This window comes from Labrus bergylta, chromosome 8, assembly GCF_963930695.1.
Source record: "Labrus bergylta chromosome 8, fLabBer1.1, whole genome shotgun sequence".
Taxonomy (NCBI): Eukaryota; Metazoa; Chordata; class Actinopteri; order Labriformes; family Labridae; genus Labrus; species Labrus bergylta.
Window position 1 is genome coordinate 15,215,240 of NC_089202.1, and position 17,690 is coordinate 15,232,929.

The following is a 17,690-nucleotide window of genomic DNA, read 5'->3' on the forward strand; positions in this document are numbered from 1 at the left end:
TCTCAGCACAGCAGCATACACTGTAGGCAGGAAAGACCACTGTTAAATGTCAGGGCAGGATAAAGAGTGTCGTAGAAAAACTGTGATTCTGTCTGAGGAGTCATTACCGCTCCTCTGACCTATTGAGAGTTGTAGAGTAAGATCTCCAAAAGAAATGCCTCTGAAAGCTGCGGTTCCACCTCTGCACATTGGTTAGATCATAATCACGCTCTTATCTACCTAAGTGACTTTACTATCTCCATAAAATTGCAACTCGTGGGCTGTTTTTTAAGCAATTTAAGAAAGGTGTAAGTAAAGAGAAAAATAAACACAGCAATAAAACCTGGGATCATGAAAGCTTTCAGGTATTTGCCAACATGTTTCAGCTCATTGCTCTGCTTGTAAACAGGTTGTTTTTTATATTACAATGCATAGTGCTGAAGGGATGTGTATGGCTGATATACGGGCTGTTAAATCAGTGTGTGTTTACAGTGAGAATGAGTATGGAAATCAAAGCAAAGCATTAAATATTCAACATGAAATCTACTCAATAAAATAACCCAATAGTGTTAATGTACTCACTGAGATGCGTGTTTGCTACAGATGGTGTGTAGCCTGCCAGAACAATAAACTACTTCAGAAGAGGTGAAGTTAGAGCTCAACAGTACAATATTCTTTGCACAATAGCCATTGATCTCCTCCTGCTTTCTCCTCTCTGTTAGATCGGGATCTGGTACTCTAACAACACCCTTGCAATGAACTCCACCAGTCTGGATATCAATGTGTCAGAGACGCTGGCAAACAAGACCCTCATTGTCACCACCATACTGGTAAGGGTCACAGTTAGCTCCTGCACCAACTCGTCGGCCGGTTAGGTCAAAGTAGTTTTTTGTGTTGCACAGTCTGTGCTGCAGCTCACACTGTGTCGCAATCTGTTTCTGCTAATATTGCTGTCACTTTAGCTGTCATAGAAGCTGACAGAGCGCTCTCAGGGATGCGTTACTACATTCCAACCACCAATATCCTGCTCCAAACACATGAAGTTGTGTCATTCAGGAGTCATATCATCATCAAAACATCCTTTACATGAGGCTGCTCCGTCATCCTTAGGTTGATCCAGATTTATGAAATGTTACATCTGCCTCAATGTATGTTATAGAATATTATTTTTAAGAAAGACAATTTAAACAAATACATGAAAAAATGTAACAAACACCTAAAACAATATTGTCTTTGGTTGTAGCAGTCTCGCATATTCCGTGCCACATATGTTTGCTTTGTGAAATAATTCTTCCTTTAGGTCAAAACATTAGACTGTGACAGCAGCGTCTGTTGCCTCTGTTGGTTGCCTAGTTTTTCTGAGTCCACTGGCCAGACTGAGGTCACTGTGTATGTCTGCCTTCTTGGTTCTCTCACCTCCTTGTGCAGCACTTTTACACCAGCCAGTTTATGTATTTTAAAAGAGTACTCAGTTTACTATTGGACATCCATAATGTTGGGGGACTCACAGGAGACAGATTGAAAAAAAGTATTGTCTAAATTGATTCTACAGGAGCCAAAATATCCTGACTCTCTCTCCCATTACAAAGTTTTGGTCAAGCTCCAAAAAAGCTGAATCCTCCAATTCCCATGATGAAACTGAATATATCTTTTTTTTGTTAAGACTCTCCCTGCCTGCTTTAGTCCCATGTCTTGAAAACTCAGTGCCCTACTTTAAAGTCTGTCCAGCACTGTTTTGACAGACTGAGTAATGCACCCCATGGCAAATAAAACTGATTTGAATGTGTGAAATTGTCAGACATAACCTTTAAATAAATGTTATTTAATTTAATGGGAGACTCAAAATGCTTTAGAAAGAGTATGGTTTGTAAAAAAGGGACTCTTGCTTTGACGACATGACCAATAATACACTAAAAGCAGCTTGTGCTGGTAGATTGTTGAATGTTAAAGACGTAATTTGATATTTTTAGAAAGACACTTAGTCACTTTCTGCAAAGAGTCAGAAGAGAATATTGATACCATTCTCAGGTTAGCACTTTTATTGTTAGATTGACTTAACCTGACAAAAAGGCTGGAGTTTACATTTAAAACAAACTAAACTCTAAATTGTTAAAAAGGCAGATTTGAAGGTGGTGAAGGAGGTAATTTCTTTAACATTGGATAGGATCAGACAAGCTGTTTCAGCCTTTTTCTGTGTCATTTGAAGCTAATCAAATCCTGCTTGTAGCTTATTTAAGGGACTCATGAGATTGGTATTGATCTTTTCATCATCCTCTGCCTACGACCAAATAAGCATACATCCTGAAATGTCATTTAATCTACTATTGACACGTCTCTGTTTCTGAAACATTTCCGTTCATTATCCCACCTCCAACAGGATATTCTTAGATCTGGATTAACATCCCTTCTGTTCCCCTCATATTCAGGAGAACCCGTATGTGATGCGCAGAGACAACTACCAGGACTTCCAGGGCAATGACCAGTACGAGGGCTTCTGTGTTGACATGCTAAGGGAGCTGGCAGACACCTTAAAATTCTCCTTCAAGATCAAGCTGGTGGATGATGGGCTGTATGGTGCTCCAGAGCCCAACGGCTCTTGGACTGGAATGGTTGGAGAGCTTATCAACAGGGTGAGTACTCGCCTATTCCCGCCCTATTCTCGCTTTCTCTCTCTTACTGTCTCACACACGCTACAGATACAGACACTCCTACCAGTGTCTCTACAAACACACACCAAAGCCTGCATGCACACTCCCACCCGCCCACACACACATACCCTGCTGTAGCCCCAAAGCACAACTCTGCTGTAACTCCCCATGTCTCAAATTGCCCTCAGAGGGGAATAAGTCTCTTATCTAGGACAAAAGCTGACTTGATAATTCCCTAAAAGAGAGCAGTAGCATTGCCTAAAATTGTCCGCACCATCTTTCCATGCAGTAACACTTTTCCATCCAAATAGCAGCACCACCCCCCACTCATTTTCTCTCTCTCTAGGCCGAGTGCGCCTCTGACAGACACTCTGGTTGAAGCAGGCTAATGAGAGCCCCTTTTTGCTTAATTACCATACGGTATACTTCAATTACCAGGCTGTGGTCCCTGTGTGGGGCCTGCCACACTGGTGCTCCCCCTGCTCTCCACGCTTCCTCTCTCTCCCTGCCCTCCCCATTGCATGATCACTCAGCTCTAATTAGCAGCCCATGTTCATCAATTAGCTTTTAATGGAAGAGATGGAGGGGAGGCAGAACGACCAGAGACCTGCAAGGGTTTTATAAAGGTGCAGAGACCAGTCATCCAGTGCTTTGCTTGCAATTAGCCTCGTTTGCATGGTGGGTAAAGTGTGTGTGTTTCTGCCAAAAAGGAAAGGGACAGAGTGCATGTTCTGTATGATTTTCAAAATGTGCTTTCAAGTACACAGTCATATTTTTCATTTCTCATTCGGGAAGTCAACATTTTGCACAAACAGACCTCTCAGCATCAAGTGTCTTTCTATTTTTGCAGAGTTACCTGACCGCTTGCCATTTTTCTTCCTGACTCTCCTCAACTGCCTCGATCCTTCTCTCGCCCCCGCTACAATCTAACCACCTATCTATCTTTGTCAATCCCCAGAAAGCAGACCTGGCCGTGGCAGGCTTCACCATCACGTCGGAGAGAGAGAAAGTTATCGACTTCTCTAAGCCGTTCATGACCCTAGGGATCAGCATCTTGTACAGAGTTCAACTGGTGAGAGTGATACCAGATACAGATCTAATGTTTGATTTCATATCTTTGTTCTCACTGCCTTAAAGCTGATGGGGCCATACCGAAGACAACTGGCAACATTTTGTAGCTGATTCTTAACCAATCAAAATAAATATTTCAACAGAGTTGATCCCCTGTTTGAAGCTAAGGACTGTGTTTGTGTTGTAAGCTGCATCCACTCTGTCCACAGTGAAATTTATAGGTGTAATCTGAATTGTTCGATAAGTCAGTGCTCTGTAACTGGGTAACAGTGGCAGCTTTACATTGCTAATGAGCTTCTGGATCTCAGCCAAATGTGCTTCAGCAGCAGGCATTGTGAAACAGAGCATTTATGGATTGTAGCATTAGCGTATCAAAGCACTGCAGACTTACTATCAGAGTGCAGTGTAGGACACAGTGCCCTCCTGTGGTGCAAAGGAGGCATGACCTGACTGCTGAGATGTGACACGATGATTTCTTACACGCTGCACTTTCCTGTTTGTCTCTGTCTTTCTCGGTGGATCCTTCTTTCTCCTCGTCTTCCTTCTCTTCGCACCAGGGTCGGAAGCCAGGCTACTTCTCCTTCCTTGATCCTTTCTCTCCAGCTGTCTGGCTCTTCATGCTGCTCGCCTACCTGGCTGTCAGCTGCGTGCTCTTCCTGGCTGCAAGGTCCATACATTACATCACACACTGTCCTGATAGTCTGCAGCTCACATCCCTGCTCTATTACCATTTATCTTGTACAACATGGGTCGCCTGTCACATAACAGATTTTTTTTTTTTTTTTTTACCTCAGACAACCTCCAGTAGACAGTTTGACAGGGATCATATGACTAATTTCCAGTGACTTGAATGATATGACAGAAGTACATTGCTGTGCTGCAGCGTGACCTCAAGGTCCTTACACTGTACATGTGTTTCACCGCCAGGCTGAGCCCCTACGAGTGGTACAACCCTCACCCGTGTCTGCGAGAACGCAGGGACATGTTGGAGAACCAGTACACCCTGGGAAACAGCCTGTGGTTCCCTGTGGGAGGTTTCATGCAGCAGGGATCAGAGATTATGCCCAGAGCTCTGTCCACCAGATGTGTTAGTGGAGTGTGGTGAGTTACTGGATGGGTACGCTTGTGCTGGTGTGTGCAACAGCCAGTTGGTATGAGAGTTTAAGTCCATAAAGCTATGTTCACTTTCATCTTCTGAAGGGGAAGGTTTCTCTAGGCCAACATTAAATCTGGTTTAGAAATGTGTAAGAACAAGGTGACATCACAGCTAGTTTGAAAGCCAGTCATGTTTTAGTGTGTAGCTTACACAAGTATGATCTAAAGATCCAGTGCAAATGTACTCAGATTAGACTTTAGAAGTGAAGGAACTCCCTTACTATTTTTAAGCACCATTCAAGACACAAAATAGTCATTTTGTGATCCACATTTCAAGGATCCACATTTTCTCAAAAGCTCCCCTTAGACATGTATTTTAAAACAAATTAACAGACTTGCAACTTCTTCATGGAGAACTTGCATTTTTCCTGTGCGTTGCTTTTCTCTTTTGCACATCTGCTGCGTATGATAATGACATTTGCATTTTAAATTTCAAGCAAATAGCTGATGTATGGCTCAGTCCCGGGGCTCCAGCACTCCAAGCAAACAATACAAAAATGCTAAGTTCACAGAAATGCAAAAGCAGCCTGATGATACTCTTATGGCAACAGAGAAACTGTAAAAGAGACTTGTGCTTTGAAAAGAATTGCTAAGAGCTGAGGAGATAAAAAAACAAGGGTAGAGGAAGACAAGAGGAGCAATTTACACAGAGTGGGGGAAGATAAGAGATAGGCAGTATTATTATAAGTGTAGTACATGCAGGTTGTTCTTCTTCAATAAAGTTTTTAAACATGAAAGAGGGTCAGGAGAAAGTCCAATCCTCAAGGTTTTTGCGTGCTGATTGTTATCTATTAGTCCAGGAAACCTGAACCCTTCTCCTCACTTTACCTCAGAGATACAGGACATGCTGATAAATACTGTGGGCAAAAATAATTTAGATGTTAGAAACTCTCCTTTAAACATCTTTTGGTATCATAGGTCATTAAGGGCTATGTTTCAAATCAATGAGTAGGAATGATTGATTGTAGTGCTAGATGTATTTAATGCAACAATTTACTTTTATATACATTTTGTGTTCTAGAAATGCTTCTAGCAATAGTATGACAACAGATTTGATCCATGTCCCCCATCCCTGCATGTATACATTTCTCTCTCGTCTTCCCTTTGTCTCCCCCCCCCAATAGGTGGGCTTTCACCCTGATCATCATCTCCTCCTACACGGCCAACCTAGCAGCCTTCCTGACTGTGCAGAGGATGGAGGTCCCCATCGAGTCTCCTGACGACTTGGCTGACCAGACTAACATTGAGTATGGCACCATCCATGGAGGGAGCACCATGACCTTCTTCATGGTACAGCCCACACTAGCAGCTATTGTCCTTTTGTTTTTCAGTCTTTTGAATCAGTATATATCTCTTTGATTACGTATGTGTTTATCTGCATGGCAGTTGAATTGATTTAGAGTCAGACAATTTCCTGAAATGCATTGGTAACTAGAATTTTGCCGAAGTCTTTGCATATGTATGTGCCTGTATGGTTTTAATATTTTATCGCCATGCCTGGAGTGAGCGCCTGTCCTCAGATGTTACCATTTCTCTGAGTTTCTCTGTTGTTTTCTTTACGGCTGTTTGTGTTAAGTGGCTGACTGCCTGTGTTTGCTTATGAGAGCGCTTCTGGCATCTGTGTCGGCATCTGTGTTTGTCATAGAGCCCGCGCGTGTAAGTGTGTATGTTTGTGTAGGTGTGTTTGCACATGGGAGCATGTGGAGGTGAGTGTATAAAAAAATAAGCATTTGCTTATTTGTGAGAATACATGGGGAATGGCTACATGCCAAATAGTAAGTGTGTGTGTGTGTGTGTGTGTGTGTGTGTGTGTGTGTGTGTGTGTGTGTGTGTGTGTGTGTGTGTGTGTGTGCGCGCGCGCGTGTGTGTTTTATTCACGTGGTGTTTGCCCATATTGAGGTTATTTGAAAGACTACGTTTGCCTTCATGAGCCAGTTTCAATGCTACAGTACATTAACCCACTCATAGCCTAATCCACACACACACACAGACTTACAACACACTCATACAGAATGCACACGCAATTATTACACACAGCCCTCCTTCACATGCGCTACACACAGGGATACAACATGTAATTGTACTCTTTAAAAACGTAATCCTTTAAACAAGCTTGCCATATTTTTCTTAAGTGATGTACCACCTCCTGTGTGCTGATTTACCTCCAACTGCATGAAGGATGATGCATCAGCAGTGCCATGAGCGAGTAATCTGCTGCCTTAACGCGTCACTTTTCCCCCTCTGCTCTTTTCTCTCCTATTCTCCCTCTATTTGCCATTGATGTTTTACTCTGCTTGTCATAATTCACACTGGATTCTCTATTCTGCGAGCATTTCATCCCCTGTTTATCTGTTTTTTATTCTTCACTCTTTCATTTTTATCGACCTCCATTTGATTTCTGCTTCAAAGACGGATGATAGGACCTCGAGTATAAAAACATTCTGTAGGCATAGTTGAATTCCCGTTGTTGTTTTTTCCATTCCTCTACAGAACTCGAGATACCAGATCTACCAGCGCATGTGGAACTACATGAACTCCAAGCAGCCCAGTGTGTTTGTAAAAAGCACAGAGGAGGGCATCGCCCGTGTGGTCAACTCCAAGTACGCCTTCCTGATGGAGAGCACCATGAACGAGTACCACCGCGGCCTCAACTGCAATCTCACGAAGATCGGTGGCCTGCTGGACACAAAGGGCTACGGCATCGGCATGCCACTGGGTAATCACTCGTGTTATTGAATATCAATGTTGACTTGATTCTGATTGGTCAATTACAGCATCCAGTATGCTTGTTAATTCTTCTTATCAATACTTTCCTGTGAAAAAACTGACAGTTGAAATAGATGCAGAAAAATATAAGATCGGGTCAGAGTCCTGTCCTTTCTGTGACAACAACCCGTTCCCTGTACATTATCCTTTACATAATGAACCCTGTACATTATCCTTTACATAATGAACCCCTCCTTGTACATTATCCTTTACATAATGAACCCTGTACATTATCCTTTACATAATGAACCCCTCCTTGTACATTATCCCCTACATAGTAATTTTAAAACACAAAATATTGTTTTTCAAACAAAACTTGAGTTTTAATTCCAGATGATTATATCTAGGTAATAACTTTAAATGGAAAATATGTATTGAATTAATTTCATCAAACACATTAATATCCCCGTCATAGATAATTATTCAGTCATTTTTCACTGAACTAGTTTGTGTTGTAACCATAACAAACAGGCAAAATACTGAATGAAAATCATAAAGGAAAGGAGAAATTATCACCAGTCCTTGAAGACTATAAATAGGTTCTGAGAACATCAATATTGATTTAGTCAGTGTCATTTTCAGGCAGGGCATTTCAAAGCCTACAAGCCCCTACAGCAGACACTCAATCTCTTTTTCTCTGTGCGCCTCGGCTGACATGCTTGCAGTTTTAAGGCAATGATCGGCCTTGTCTTTGGTGTAAAGGTCACAGAAGGTCACGAGCATGGTTGTCATGTCTTTGAATTGACATATAATTTATCAATAAAGGCCTGAAGTCTACTGGAAAAATAACAGCAGGCAACCAGCGCAGCAAAAACACTGCTGCAGTATTTCACCACAGCTTGTGAATTCAGGCAAACATATTTCAAACAACATATCAAATAATGAGTGCTTCTATGAGTTATTTTTCTTATCGCAAAGATTACTGAAATGTTCAAGAGAAAACACAACCGAGCAGCGGTTTAGGGATCCATGTGAAGCTTTAAACAGAAGTAAGAGTCTGTGCCTAAACTTTTATTGTTGTGTTTCCTTTAGAAGCAACACCTTTTCAGCCCATCCAAAAGAGTTTCCTTTATTATAATGGTTTGGTTGAATACAATTTTTGTAGGTGTATACTGTATATATATATATATATATAAGTAAAATATCATAGGAAAAAAAAAATGATTGCAGAATTGAATTGAATTTTCCATCCCTGTGTTTAAGGTTGTATGTCTAGTGGTATGGGCAGAAACTCTGCGAACTCATGATACCATTACAGAGTTTGTTTTAAGATGTTTTATTGCAGTAGTGATGAGCAATAGAGCAGTGGATTCAAAATGAAAGGATGAGAAAGTGCACCACATGCAGCTAAAGAGGCAGGTGAAACATAATGAGTACAGGCACACTCAGTCATTAAACTGTTATGACACAGATTTACAGTAATTAAAAAATGTAATGATGACATGTTTAATTAAAACTGTGTAAAAATGCTGATCTTAAGGACCTTGTCTAGAGACCTAATCAAAGACAAAACTCACTTTGCTGTCATTGAGGCAGAAACACCTTCATGAGATCAATTATGCTAAACAGACACATGTAGTAGTACTGATTGGTGAGAGATTAGATCTGAGAAATGTCTTGTACGTGGTTGATTTATTTTTTATCTTAGGGATTAGTAAGTATTTCAACTGGAAGTAATGAACATCCAGTTAATTGCTTTTCCACACACGTCAGACTCCTCTGAAGCTCCAGCTCTGCACATCGGAGTGATCTTTTCAAACCAGGAGGAAGAGGGCATGACCAGAGAGAGAGAGGCAGAAAGTGAGATTTAGACGACCAAAGGTGTGGAGAAGATAAGAGAAAGTTAGCAAACACAGATGTGACGAAAATGAGAGAATTTAGGACCACAAAAACATCCATTAGGAAACCTCAGAGTTTTACCTTCTCAATACAGATTCTGAGTGTGAGATGATACCGCCTTTCTGTCGGATTTGAGTGTGATAATACATTTTAAATATGACCATTATTTAAAGCTCTGACCTTGTATGGATGTGATCATTGATGTATAGCCTGACTCAGCACACTGAATAACTTAAAATCAAGCTGAGCTAAAGAGCTGCATATACATGTTTTAAATTTGAATTACTGAGCTATTACCTAAATTTGTTTTCTTAGTCCATCAGGCTACATTTCCACTTGGTTAACATTCTCATGCTCTTGTTTCTGTTCTCTTGTTTCAAATGTCAAGGGCTTTACAAATAAATTGTGTTTTCATAATTATTATCATTCATGTTGGATCAAAGACCAAAGCAATTTTCAACAGGTTTCATTTTAATAGTCTTTCTTCTTGCTGAAAGTAGGTCATATGAAAAAAAGTTCACATTGAGGTCTCCTGATTGTCTTCATTACTAGATAAACAAAGGTCGCTGAGAGAATTGATTTGAATTTTCAGGAGAAATAACCCTTAAACCTCTCCATAGTCCTAAGCATGCTTTGAATGCTGTCTGACCAGCAGCTGTACCACAGGCTCTGTCGGGATGTAATCTCACTCTTTATCTCTCTCTAATCCTCTCTTTATTCTCACAGTAAGATCACTCGTAGCCATCTCAAGCCTGAAACAGCAAGTCTTTCCTATGGATTCCTTCTCTTTTTCTTTGATGCTTTCTTCATTTCACTTTTTTCTCTTCCTCTGAAAGAATCGCTTTCTTGTTCAGCCTCTTTTTCTACTACCTCATTCATCCCCCGCCACTTGCTCTTAGCCTGCTTTCTGTCATTTGCCAGGGTCTCCGTTCAGAGATGAGATCACGCTGGCCATCCTCCAGCTGCAGGAGAATAACAGGCTGGAGATACTGAAGAGGAGGTGGTGGGAGGGAGGCCAATGTCCCAAAGAGGAGGACCACCGTGCCAAGGGTCAGTCGACCGCAGCTGTCTGCCTCCTCTCCCTCTTTCTCTCTAATGTCCTCAGTAATAGTCTCCTCACTCCCTGCTACAGTCCAGCTAATGGCTAATGCCTAACCTAATGTCCTTGTGAAGGGTGCTTAGCACAATCTACTCTCCCAAATGTTTCGTGTTTGTCTCAGGTGGTGTTTAATGGGAATTTTATTAGAGTGAGTGTGTCTGTTCACATGTGTGTGGTAAACGTGCATGTGTGTGTGTGTGTCTATCTGTGCCTGATAAACAGGCATGTGTGTGTGTGTTTCTATCTGTGCCTGATAAACGGGCATGTGTGTGTGTGTCTATCTGTGCCTGATAAACGGGCATGTGTGTGTGTGTCTATCTGTGCTGGATAAACGGGCATGTGTGTGTGTGTCTATCTGTGCCTGATAAACGGGCATGTGTGTGTGTGTCTATCTGTGCCTGATTAAACGACAATGAAACTGCCACAGTATTCACTCTGCTAAGGCTGCTGCTGTCAAATAAAATTCTCTTTTCAAAGTGGGTTCTGTAACTTTAAAAAAAGAGAAGAGATTTCGCACCTTACTTTCAGCCTCATTGAGTTCCATCTGCAACGTGTATCTCAAACGTTTTAGTGCACTTTAATTCTGGCATTGACTCAGCCACTTTATCATGGGCAATTTAATTTTTTTAATCCATTTGAGAAAGCACTCTAGCAGGTTAGCATTGCACTTGCATAAAGTCAAGATACTTTCAAGAGGCAGGTTTAAAAGGAACAGTTAAAAATCAGAGCTGCAGAGGCTGAGGATTCCAGATTTTTAGTTCCTAATATGAGTCAGGTCCAAAGAATAATTGGTTGAACACTTGCACCCCCCTTAATTAGAAAGACGAGTGTCTCTTAAACACACCCTTCAATTTTCTGCTGGACTGTCCGTCAAAAACTTTTTGTTCTCCCAACCAAAGCCAACAATAAGAACATTATTTTTAGGAAGTCATTATGGGATATGCCCTTTTTTAATCCCTCCCAGAGACGAGTCCCATACAAATATTTTCACTGGATATGATGTACTCCGTATAAGCCAAGTGGGAAAAAAGCCATTTGAACCCTGTCGTTGTGCTTCTGCATATGATGTGTGCTTATATTTGTCTCCTGTGGCTTCTCCCCCTCCAGGTCTGGGCATGGAGAATATTGGGGGCATCTTTGTGGTGCTGATCTGTGGCCTCATCATTGCTGTGTTCGTGGCCATAATGGAGTTTGTGTGGTCGACACGCCGCTCGGCAGAGACAGATGAGGTATGCCCCCATACCTGCCCTCGCCGACCCCACAGACACACCCCAGTAGGTTCCCATGGCATCCCGCCAACCCTTTAAATTATTATGTTTTGTGTGAGTGTGAGAGAGGGAAAGTGTGTAGACTTTTCAGCTTTTGCCTCCATTTGTTTGTGTTGTGTGTGCTGTTACATTTGAGGTTATGCGCATGTGAGATGAAAGGAATGTTCAAGTATGCGGCACTGATCTGCTGTAATGTCCAAAATGTAAACGACATAGATATTTCCCTTTGCATGTCCTGCCTGTTCTGAAGTCAGTGTGCCCTTTTTGGTGTTTAACAGCAAGTGTTTGTGAGCTAGACTTGATGGTACGGATAAGCAATATTGAGAAATGCCAATATTTGCTTGCATAAAGAAGTAGTGTGATCTTTTTTCCCTGGCATTAAATGTCATGATGTATCTTCTTTTACATGCCTCACATGTACGCTGGTATTCTTCGTTTCCATTCTTGGACTACCTCTCACCCATCTCACTGTGTGTCTCCTTTTGTCTCTCTCTCTCAAACACACACCTCCATCAGTGTCTGTTCTCCGATAATGAGTACTGTTTCTGTTTATGTGAGCACATGAATTTTGATTATGATTTAATGAGAATGTTGTTTGTCTGTAGTTGACGTGTTGATGCATTTTGTCCTTCATGTGTGCAGTAGTGGCAATGACGAAAAAAAAAACGATTTGTGGGTGTGTGCACAGCTGCTGTATGCGTGAGTGTGCCTTTGTGTATGTGCACCTGAGTGTAAAGGCCTGCCTGTTTGTTCATAGTGCATAGTGTCATGATGAAGTGCCCATGAACTAAACAACATTTTGGTGTCCTGTGTGTTTGGATTGTAATAACTCTCTCTGCTCCTTGGATATTCTCCCATCTCTATCCATCTCTACGTCCTGCCCCATCAACTCCTCTTTTCTCTTTTCAATCCTCCATCTGTTGATCTCTGTGCCCTCGCTTCTCTTGCGACTTTTTGTTTACCATGCTTTACCGTGTCTGTTCTTTCTGCCTTGTTCCTGCCTTGTTCTTCTTTTGTTTTGCTCTTCCTTTCGATTTCCTTGTTTCTCCTCCGCTCTCCTATTTATGTACTGCCTTACCACTGTCTTGTTCTGCTGCCTGCCTTCTTTGTGTCCTTGGCGCCCCTCCTTCCCTTCCGTCTCTCCTTCCTCCTTCGTTGATCCTTCTAGGTGTCTGTCTGTCGGGAAATGATCACAGAGTTTCGAAACGCCGTCTCCTGTAAGAAGAGCTCCCGAATGCGCCGCCGTCGGCCCCTCAGCAGCTCGGCAGCCCTGCGCCACCCTACACGCATATCTCTAGGGGCCCCCCGGCCTCTGCGTCTGGTCCGGGAGATGCGCCTCAGCAACGGGAAACTCTACAGTGGAGTTGGAGGTGGAGGAGGTGGGGCAGGAGGGACAAGCCCTTCTGATCTGGGACCTGGGCCTCAGCGGATCCTGGAAGATCCCCTGGGTGCCAACACCACCCCTCCTCCACCAGCCCCGACCCCTGTAATGCTGCCGGCTCGCAGCTGCACCCACGTTCGGATCTGCCAGGAGTGCCGGAGGATCCAGAACCTGAGGTCAGGGACAAGTTTAGGATCAACCACAACCAGAATACCACCTTCATCAGCACCTCTGCCCAGGCTACCCCCGCCCCCACCTCAATCCTCATCCAACACAGACAGTGAGGGCGGAGGGGGGCCCAGCCCAAGACGGCACCACCACAGCCCTCCTCCTCATACACCTCGGCCCATTCCACCGCCACAGAACAGCAACACCACAGACCTGCTAGGAGAGCAGGACTGAGACGCAGTGGGCGGGGTGAGTGTGACTGGTGTTGAGGTGGCGGATGAATATTTGTGCTGATGAGAGAAACTCTGCTCAAAGAGGGAGAGGAGGAGGGAATAAAACTCTGCAAGCTGATAGAAAATGAGACGACCTTTAAAAGGGGAATAAACAGGAAAAACTGTTAACCTTTCTCATGATGAGCCTGAGGCCGACAGAACCAGAACTGGCTACAAGCAGGCTGTGAGACGGTCGTCAATAAATCTTCTAAAATCGACTCAGAGCAACAGTTAAGTTTGGACAAATCTGAGTGAAAACACATGACCAAGTGATGGTTTCAGCTTGCCTCCTTTCTCTCCTAACTCCCCCCCCCCTCACTTCACCTTTAGATTTGAGGGTGCTGGTTTTCTTCCACAGTCACGCCCCTGGAAAATAACTACCGCCTCTAGTAAAATGAAGCCTTGATGGAGGACATACTGTATCTGTATGTGATTTAAATCTAAGCAACTAAAAGACTTCCAGAGAAATATTTCCTGTTGTTTTTTTCTTTTGTTGTCTTTTTCTTGTTTTGTTACCATTGTTCAAAGTGGGAATTTCAGAGTTAAATACAGACTATGTGTGACAGTATGGTGGATTATAACATACTAAGAAACATGACTGTGCTTTGTGCCCCTCCCTGTGCCCCATGGCTGCTTTTTGGATGCTATCAGAAAGGATGGATAAACAACTTTAAGGCTAAATGATGCAAATAGTAGCAGATGAAACTGTCAATCTACCTATCTTTACACTGTGTGTGTGTGTGTCTGTAAAAATGTTTACTTCCTGTAGGTCTGTCTGTTACTACTCAAAATGAGGAGGAACATGTACCCAGCAACAGCACCCGACTACAAATCAGACCGCCACCAAAAGAGTTAGAGAGCAAGAGGCTTTGAAATGTGAAATTAATGTCTCTCGTTATCCTGGTAACGCTTGCCAAGCCTTTACTTCTTTTTCACCTCTGTTCACACAGCCTAGAAGAGATAGAGACCGGGCGAGGCAAAGGCAGAGACAGAGAGGCAAGATAGGGAGAAACAGAAAGAGAGTAGATAGAAGGAATCAGAGAGTGAAAAGGACACTACTGAATCTGAATGAGAAATCCCTAACTGAACTACTTCCATTATTAGATCTGTCCTGATCTGTTAATTCTGGGCATCTTTTAAGGGGCTTGTTAATGCGCCAGTGGGCTGTAGCTGCAGCGTCTTCTCTTTCCTCCGTTTAACACACAGACTTGGCTGTCCACAGCACAGACTCCTGCCAGAGTGATAGACTCAACATAGCCTTGTCAATACTGTCTCGAGCTTTTGATCGCCTAATTACTCCCCTCGGTGGCTGGGGACTCATTCAGGAGGGGGGACTGAACACAGGGAAACATGCTGATAAATAGATTTAAAAGAAATGCAGGTTTTTTCACTCTGACTGGGAAGCAATGCTGGTCTCTTTTAATTATGCTGTTAAAGTTACAGCACTAACTCTGTGTGAAACTAAAACAATCTCAATGCTTCAGTATATTAGCCACGGTGCTTAAAGGGAATACACTGGTGGATTTGTGGATTTTAGCCCTTAAGCTTCAAATTGTGTACACTTTAATTGTTGATAAAAATTCAAAGCATACCACATGTTTATCCACAGACTTCAAATCCCCCATAGCGACTGCTTTTACAACATGATAGACACATTTGGTTCAGATATCTGGTCCATCAAAAGGCACGTTCGGGGGCGCTGGTAGTCTAGTGCTTACTGCGCATGTACATGTACTGTACAGAGGAAGTCCTCCTCTGACCTGTGGCTCCTTTCCCCACACTCTCTCTCTCTCTCTCTCTCTCTCTCACTCTCTCATTTGTGACTCTAATCACTGTCCTGTCCCTGAATTAAGGCATAAAAAGCCCAAAAATAAATCTTTTAAAAAAAAAGCACATAACAGGATCAAGATATACTGTATATCTCTGAACTTTAGTAAAAGCAGTGAACCAAAGTAAGGATAGATTTGTGACTAATAAGTAGCTAAAGCTTCATATTCTTCTTTGCTATCCACCGCCATAGTTTCACATAAATTAGTTAAATCATTGCACTGGTCAAACATTTGTGTTTAATATGAAAACTACAGTGCCTAGCTGTTTAAAAAACAATCAACGTAAGACAGTGTATGTGTCTCCAACTCGCGAGAGTCAGGGACCAAATGAGCTGTTGGCTAGTAAAAGGCTGGGGAAGAACTGAGACGAACTTACACACTGACATTGATTTTAATGGATTTGTCGACTATAAAAAAGTATCACCAGCCTTATCCTGTCAGCTTTATTTAGACACCATTGCCCTCCCATTATTGCTCATTTGAAGGCAGATCAATCATCGTATTAATCCAAATGGTATTAAGCTCTTGGCCTCATTGACTTTCAGGACTCTACATAAAACAGATTAGATCACTATCGATCCAAACAGTGAGCTGCAATCAACTTATTTACACAAAGTCATGACAAATAGCAGGTGTCGAATCAGGCTACTACAGCATGAGCTTTACAAACACCTCCCCCGGTGGAGCTTTTATATGAGGGAGCTGCTTTCTGTGTGGTGAACGTCCCCCTATCAGAAAGTGTCAAACAGTATCAGCAGTGTTATGTCTCCTGACACTTTCTACAATAGCCTATAATCCTTCATGTTATGTTTATTTCTATTTGACATCATTATCAACTGCTGTATTAGCATTTTCTGCACCGCAGGTCACTGACTCATCAGTGTCTCAGTGTTCATTCAATCAGTTACCTAATCACTTCCTAAAATATGCACTGTGGAGTGACTCACTACTCACTGAACAAGAAGAGGTTATATATTCACACCCTTAGCTACAGTGCTGTAAGTGTACTTCTACTTAAGTTGGGGGTGTTCAGGGAAAAGCTAACATCAATATTCAAAGCGTAAATATTACATTTTCAATGCAACCGATCTGTGAAATCCCACAATCCTTTTCAGTGTCACGAGTTTTAATGACTGTGGTGGTTTTTAACACTTGGGTCAGTTTTTTTCCACCTCTTGCACACGTTTTTCTTCTCTTAACACTGATAGTTTCGAATGCCAGTTTCCCATTTTTTCTCTCTCTCTGATAACCTCTTGACATTCATGAGTGTCCTCCAAAACACGCTGAGGAATTATTGCAGCACTGTCGACTTGATCCCTCACTGGCTTCTCATCCATTCACATTCAGCAGTTATACAAAGTATGAGAGGAAACACACAAAACCACCAGTTCAGTCCTTTTTTAAGTCAAAGTGTGAAATGATGTATTTCTTAGCTGTGGAACACATTTGTTGAAACTCTAACTTTATCCAGCTCTTTCTGTCTTGACTTGTTGCGTCTCTTTCTCTCCGTTATTTCTTCCTTTTGTGTTAGAATGACGACAAAACAACAGCTGTGAAACACTTTTCCAGAATAAGTCACTGCACACACACAAGCTCATTAACAAAGACACACGACTAATTGGATTCTGATTTTCCTTTCTTCTCTAAAGACTACACATTCACTGTTTGTTTTGTTGTTTTCAAATTTGTCTTCAGAGTCCTTCTTCCATGTCTTTTTTTTACGTGTAAAAATTCAAAAACTTTTTTTTTTATTTGTGACAGTACCACAGAGCCAAAAGGTGGCTATCAACTAAACCATCAGCTGAAATTAGCTGCAAAGCATTATCGAAGGGAGCCAAAGAGAAGCCAAAATATCAGCTGTGTGAATAGGAAAGGGAAGGGGGGGTCACAAAACAAATCAGACGGGGTGTCTGAACGTCACTCCGCAAAACAAACCTTTTATGTTTACTTTTATGTTCTTTTCTTTGGTATTTTTTCATATTTCTATACTAGTGCTAAATGGATTATTAAAACTGATGATGAATATTATGATTAAATTGTTGTTATTATTCCTATTGAAGAGCAAGAGGTTCTATAGTCTAACTGTGGTGTGGTGACGGGTGGGAGTGGGAGGTGCAGGGATGAAGGTGCAATGATGTTCTTCAGAGAGACTGCCCTGTTGTTCAAACCTATAGACACACAGACTACTTTTGGAATAAAAAACATTCAAACAGTC

The 17,690-nt window shown here is 42.1% G+C and overlaps 1 protein-coding gene across 5 annotated transcripts in view; it reads left to right on the top strand.

Moving 5' to 3' along the window:
• The window catches only part of grik5 (glutamate receptor, ionotropic, kainate 5), an 82,193-nt gene extending 64,503 nt beyond the window's left edge, over window positions 1–17,690 (top strand). For 2 of the 5 annotated variants that reach the window (XM_020640580.2, XM_065957895.1), the window contains 10 exons: window positions 702–809; window positions 2,406–2,609; window positions 3,586–3,699; window positions 4,256–4,365; window positions 4,626–4,799; window positions 5,978–6,143; window positions 7,344–7,569; window positions 10,380–10,508; window positions 11,665–11,831; window positions 12,994–17,690. In XM_020640580.2, the coding sequence (XP_020496236.2) occupies window positions 702–809; window positions 2,406–2,609; window positions 3,586–3,699; window positions 4,256–4,365; window positions 4,626–4,799; window positions 5,978–6,143; window positions 7,344–7,569; window positions 10,380–10,508; window positions 11,665–11,831; window positions 12,994–13,608 (2,013 nt within the window). In that variant the 3' untranslated portion in view covers window positions 13,609–17,690. Of the gene's footprint in view, window positions 1–701; window positions 810–2,405; window positions 2,610–3,585; window positions 3,700–4,255; window positions 4,366–4,625; window positions 4,800–5,977; window positions 6,144–7,343; window positions 7,570–10,379; window positions 10,509–11,664; window positions 11,832–12,341; window positions 12,379–12,993 lie in introns of all 5 variants that reach the window. The other 3 variants (XM_065957898.1, XM_065957897.1, XM_065957896.1) reach the window with 3 other exon arrangements.